At 37.7% G+C, this 6,386-nt stretch overlaps 1 protein-coding gene across 2 annotated transcripts; it reads right to left on the bottom strand.

The window, feature by feature from the left end:
- Positions 1–249: 249 nt before the first annotated feature.
- Positions 250–5,965, bottom strand: LOC146554068 (SH2 domain-containing protein 1A-like). Of its 2 annotated transcripts, none has more exons than XM_085254552.1 (4): positions 5,582–5,965; positions 1,419–1,479; positions 1,185–1,323; positions 250–1,020 (listed from the first exon to the last, which is right to left on the bottom strand). In XM_085254552.1, the coding sequence occupies exons 1-4, from the start codon at positions 5,731–5,733 to the stop codon at positions 971–973; spliced, it is 402 nt and encodes a 133-aa protein (XP_085110678.1). In that variant the 5' UTR covers positions 5,734–5,965; the 3' UTR covers positions 250–970. The 2 variants fall into 2 exon arrangements, with proteins under 2 accessions (XP_085110678.1, XP_085110680.1); XM_085254554.1 differs by having other exon boundaries at positions 1,185–1,320.
- Positions 5,966–6,386: the final 421 nt, after the last annotated feature.

The raw sequence follows: 6,386 nt of genomic DNA, 5'->3' as shown, positions 1-6,386 counted from the left end.
GAAAAACCACTGGCAGAACAGCTGTATTAGCTTTAAAGCATCTTGTTTTAAACTGCCCTTAATGAATGAAGGTGTTGGCAAGAGTTGCAGCTGATTCGCGCAAGACGAGAAGCTCTGTTTGTTTTATTATCCATCTTCTACCTGTCCATAAGAAAAGAAATTTGCACATTTCCACCCAGAATTTACTGTTTGTATACATTTCACAGTCACAGAATTCTATACAAAACTCCTATAATTGATCTGAGATAGTTTTTAAATATATTAACATTTAATTAGTAGCATAAGTTTAACAGATTTCATACCATAAAGTCATTTTCAGACCTGCTATCACATGTTGTCAGTTATTGAGATCTGTGAAAATGAAAAAAAATAAATGAACAATTAAAGTCGTTGCGCCAGAAAGTTTGGTGCTCACAATAGATTTCACGGTCTACCTTTCCTGCTCTGCTGCGTTTGCTACGTCGTTACAATGAGCGAGCATAAACCGATAAACCAGAACTCAAACAGTTCACTGTACACGACTTTCTCAACGAGACAGAATGCAAACAAACGTCAACAATCTTGATCCAAATACAGCACTTGTCAAAACTTCTACAACATAAAACATTACATTAAGCCTGACACCATTTGGACAGAAATCATTGATGTATGCACCCAAAAAGGCACAAACATCGATGAACGTAGGTCTGATGAAAAAGACACTGCATAAAATTAAAAAAACAAAAACAAAAGAAAACTCAAAAAACCAGCAACAAAAAAGTGCTCCCACTCATGGCGTGTGTTAAAACATTTAAATATCTTTCAGTAGCAGTTTGCGGGCTACTGAAAATATGTCTTAAACCATGACTAAATCAACACAAAAACTGAAAATAAATACACAAAGAAATTGAGAAACAGGGGCAGACGAGATGAGCGAGGCGCTGTGGTTTCTGTCGGTTTGATCGTCTGAGAGATTAAGAGCACGATGGCCTCAGTACACAGAGCTGCTGCTGCTGTTGTTCATTTCCATGTAAAGAAACTCTGTGGTGGAGATCAGTGAGACTGTGTTAGAGGTGACTAAATAGATTATGAGTCAACATAGACATTTTAAATGAGTTTACGGGTGTGCTTTTGCCTCCGTGGGTGAATGGGCCCTGTGTGTAAGCAGGGAAAAATATGCGCATGTGTGTATTTGTGTGTCATACCTTCGCCCAAGCTGTTTCGTACTCGTGTTTTGTCCAGGGGATCTGTGAGCGGGGCTATTCCAACTACAGCAGTCCTCCTGTAGCCTTCTATTAGTGCCTCCAGAGTCCTAAATGTTGGTGATCTGGCTGTTGAATCCTGCTAATCAAAGAAACAATCCCACATACACAAAACTATAAATGCCCGCCTTATGTTGTGTTTGTGTGTGTGTGATCTATATCTGTGTGTACCCCCACCTGAAGGCACCAGCCATCGGCAGAGCGTAGGAGCCTGTAGGTGTGAACAAACGGTGCTTTCCTGTAAAAAACAACAACACAAAAAACGACAATTCTTAAGTCCGAATGACTTTCTTTAAAATCTGGTGTATCTGAAAGTGCATATCTGAAAGAGACACAAAATGTGGTTTGGGGTGGAGGATGATTCAGTGATTTCAGATGTGTGTTTCACAACCTGAAACGAGTTGCCAGAGCAAATCTGATTGATGTGTATAGTCATATTTTCCTTTTTTTGTTGCTTATCGTATTATCACCCTGCAAAACAAAGGTTGCAGTCTGAATTATTGTGTCACGGCATGTGGCAAATATATTTTTAATAGAGGGCGTTGTTAAAGGCTTATTGTATTGTGCACTTCTGACACGTACACATGTACCACATGTACTCAGCTTTTGTTACATTTCTACATACGCAGTATGGGACACCAGCCACACTGCAGAGAACAGCCCAGTCTGGACTACATTTATGCTGGCTGCCTGTATAAGAGAGCTACCAGCATTACTAAGGACTCAATGTCACGGCCTGTGACCCGGCATTTTGAATTCACTTTTTATTTTTTGATTTGTTATATGATATTGAATATATGCTTAGTTCTGGTGTTGCCATTATTAGTTAGGATTTAGTTGAGTTTTATTCTAGTTTAGGTTCCCATCTATGTCCCCTTCTGTGAGTCTGTTCTTGTCTTCTGTGCTAGTTGTCATGTCTACGTCTCTCAGTGTTTCCTGTTTTATTTTGAAAGTCTTGTTTCTATGTTTACTGTGTTTAATGTACCTTACCCTGTTGTGTCATGATGTTCAATTGTGTCAGCTGTTTTCCCCATATGTTTCCACTTCCCCTAATCACCTCTGTGTGTATTTGGTCTTTGTGTTTTCTTTTAGTCATCGTCGGGTCATCTGTATTCCTTCATCATGTATTCTGCTCAGGTCGTGTTCAGGTTTCATGTTCTTGTACATCATATTTTCTCGCACGTCCCTGTTTAATGCTCGTGTCAGTTATCATCAGTGTTGGTCAAGTTACTTGAAAAAAGTAATCAGTAATTGATTACTTCCCCCAAAAAGTAATCCCGTACTTTACTGATTACTTATTTTCAAAAGTAATTAATTACTTAGTTACTTTTTAAAAACACAATTTACAACCTGAATAGGTGATAAAGCAATAGATCTTTCAGCCCAATTCTACTTTTTCTACATAATCCATCATACAAAATGTAATCAAATGGAAAAGTCTCTTTTTAAAACTTGTTTTATTAGTTTTAGTCTTTTAACTTTATGCATCAAGCAAAAATGTAATTATATGCAACATTCTCTGACTGGAAGAAATTTGTTTAAATATTTAAACCTATTTTCTGCACATTCCAGCACATAAAATTAAATATTTTTTGTGTTTACACTGACTCTTTCAAATAGATGCAAGTAAAACACAGCAGAAAATAAATAAAGTCAAAGACTAGCGGTCCTTTTGCTCTATTTTCACCTGTAAAGCAGGAGTGGGGTAGGTGGAGGTTTACCCTGGTGCAGGTGTGCCGCGGCGGTCAGTGGAAGAATCCGCGAGTTTCTCTGTGAATTTCCCATTACGTGGTAGCGCACTCAGTGCTTGCTTGGAAGTTTAGGGGTTTTTTCGCTGTAAAAAGAAGTTTTCTTCCCACGCACAACGGACACTAATGTTTTTGTCACTTTTTATGGAATCAAACTCAAAGTAAGGTCAGTACTTCCACGCTTTAAACGCTGCATGCTCATACTCTCTCCCGCACTCGATATGTGATCCATTGTTGATCTGCACGCAGCTGTTGCCATGAATGTCGCACTTGCTTACGTCACTGTCGTGAGACATTATCGCAAAAAAATCACGGTTTTAGTAACGCAGTAACGCAGCGTTCCTACGGGAAAGTAACGGTAATCTAATTACCGTTTTTGCAATAGCAATCCCTTACTTTACTCGTTACTTGAAAAAAGTAATCGGATTACAGTAACACGTTACAAGTAACGCGTTACTGCCCATCTCTGGTTATCATAGTTATCACAGATTGGTCATAGTTCAGTTTTTCCAGTTTGGGTTTTACTTTAGTTTTTGCCCTGCTCGCCTCTGATTTGTTTTGTTCTTCGTGTTTAATCAGTCTGGCTCATTTTTTTTTTAAAGACACAGTTCTGTCTCCTTCCCTGTCTGCACTTGGGTCCACTTCATCATCACACCGCTGTGCCCTGCCGTGACACTCAGTGTTTCAGATTTGGCAAAAGATTGCTGTATTTTTGTTTGTTTGTTTGTTTGTTTGTTTGTGGGGTTTTTTTGTTTTTTTAAAAGGCTCTAACAAAACTGCAATTTGTATCCCACCCCGAACGCAACAATGTGGATGCTTTTCTGATTTAACAAAGATCACTTCAGGTTCTGCGTAACTGAGATGACATTGTGAAAATTTTAGTCCAATAAGAACTCAACCACAGCCAAGTATAAGAGTAAAATACTGCTTAAACATTGGTGCAACAGCGATATCGATCTGTGTAAAATATCAGTATATTAATCAGAGGGGCCAATTTTAGCTTGTGGGTAAAGTTTTAAAGCAGGAAGTACTTTTTTATTTATTTATATTATTTTACTTATGTTTTCATACAGGGCTTATAATGTATTTTTAAATGGGGGCATAAGTTCTTTCACCTAAGTATAACTTAAATACTTCCTGTCATAATTTTCAAGTACTACATAATAGCAGTTATAATTTCACTGGAGATTATGAAATTTTTCATTTCATTACACAGTGGGACTTAAGTCGTGGTTATAATCAAGATAAGATTAAATAAATAAATTGATTTAATAATATTTTTTTATTATCAATAATCCAGGTACTTTTATTTATCCAGGTAATTTTATTTATGCTACATTTAGCATAAAATAAAATAACATAAAATATTAGAAATGTTCTATTTAAATGCAACATTTATCAAATGACGTAGTGTCACAAAATGTCGAGTGTAACAAGCATCGTTTTAACAGTTTTAGAAAAATGGTCAATTATTTCCTACTTACATAGTGGGGCTGCAGGCTGCATCCTAACTATTCTAAATAAGCATTATTTTTGGTGTACTCTATTCTGCGTAGTGTTCTGTTGTTTAGTAGGAAATTACTATTTCTAATTTTTAATATACAGCATGGAAAAATATGAAATTTTAAAAGACTGAAGACGAGGGAGGACACAACCTTTCAGTCTGTGACTCCAAGGACCTCTAGAACAGTTCATTATTCCAGGTCAGTTAAGCTGACTCAGTGGAGCTTTCTAAAAAACAGTTAAAAACTTTTTTGTTTAATCGGGACTCCTGTTGATGTTCTTTTATTGTGTATGTTTTTCTTTTCTTCTGTTTTCACCTAGTTCTCTATTGATATTGATTGTGTTTTCATTGTTGTGCAGCGCTCTGTGACTCTCATGTCTGTGAAAAGCACACTACAAATAAGCTTTACTTACCTTGTTACACTCTCTATAAGCTTTCCTTACCTTTAAACACATGTCACTGAAATGCATAACAACCAGCAGCCCAAAAACCCAGTGTAAGAAACGGGGATTAAGATACTCGATAATAGACCCCACACCCCCTAAAAATACTGAGTCATTACAACAACTGAGAAAACGACAACTGAGCATTTCTCCTTTAATCTAAAATATCAGAACCAGACTCCGAGATTGTAGATTTATATTGCTTCATTTTGTTTTTCACAGAGCATTTGCACATTTCAGTCTAGTTGTGTGAAAATGTGTCCCAGTTGTGGGACTACGGCTTTTCTGTGTGCACGCTTGTCTACACGCACTCCCAGTGTCTGTGTGAGTTTTTTCTGGTTTCTTTTTTTCTTGTAAACCAATCCAACAGTAATCATTAATTATAATAAGTAAAGCATCATTTGTGTAGTTTTTATTTTAAAATACCAAGAAGGTATTTGTTACAGCGTAATTAGTATCTCCTCAGTTGTTACTCCCTTGTATCTGCAGTGTGAAATACAAAGTTAATATCACAGCGCTCTGTATATGTACTCATAAATACATACATAATTAAATCAAAAATATCCTAGTAAACTCATAAGTTTGCACAACTACAAGAAAACTGGCACTTTGGGTCACACTTGTACCGCTCCTCCGGCAGCTCACCTCACACACAGACAGTAGGCCCCCCGCACTGTGCTGCTGTCTCTCAGTAGAAAGCTGCCATCATACCCGAATCTCTCCAGCAGCCGCTCTGTGTCCTGACTTCCAATACTCCCATAGTAAATTGACTGTACCAGCCTCCCCTCAGTCTCCATGTTGGCTCAGTGGCAGAAACCCATCTGAGCCTTTTTTGCCAAAGTGCAGCAGACACCAGCAGCAGAGGAGTGTGTGAAAGGCTGTGAGGCAGGAAAAGCCTTTCTGGTTTTCACACTTTTGTGTCATGCAGCTGCACTTCGCACGTTCTTGCACTTTTTTTAACCCGAATCATGCCTTTTATCTGTTGAAAAGCGAAAGTTTGTTTTCTCCTTTGCTGTTCGGCCCCTTTCGAATTGTTGTTCTTGTTCTGCAAGTCACAAAAGAGAGAAACAGAGGAAAATACTAATCAGCCGTGTTCCACCGCTTTAGGAGTATTTCTAATGCTACTGTATATACAAATGAAATGAACTGACACACATGTGTGCATGTGCATGAGCCACAACTGGGACTGAAAGAAAAAACATTTAAGCAGACAGTTTATATATGTCTGAAAATATATAAACCACACACATAAACCACACACGTATGCATACAGAGGTTCAAACTCAAAATCTCAATCACAGGTGTGGTTTGGCACTACCATGTTTATTTGTGGAAAAAAACTTAAAAATGGAGCTGAAGTGAAGAAACGCTTCGAAGAAATGTTCCTATTCACATTAAACAGCAGCATGAAGGAGCATCCTAGCTATACCGATTAGCACAAACAACAGCA

Source organism: Mchenga conophoros, linkage group LG18 (genome assembly GCF_057382185.1).
Source record: "Mchenga conophoros isolate Kocher_MC1m ecotype Shallow Benthic linkage group LG18, M_conophoros_male_GT1.1, whole genome shotgun sequence".
Classification (NCBI taxonomy): Eukaryota; Metazoa; Chordata; class Actinopteri; order Cichliformes; family Cichlidae; genus Mchenga; species Mchenga conophoros.
The sequence above is the reverse complement of the archived record's forward strand: the minus strand, read 5'-3'. Positions and strand labels throughout refer to the sequence as shown.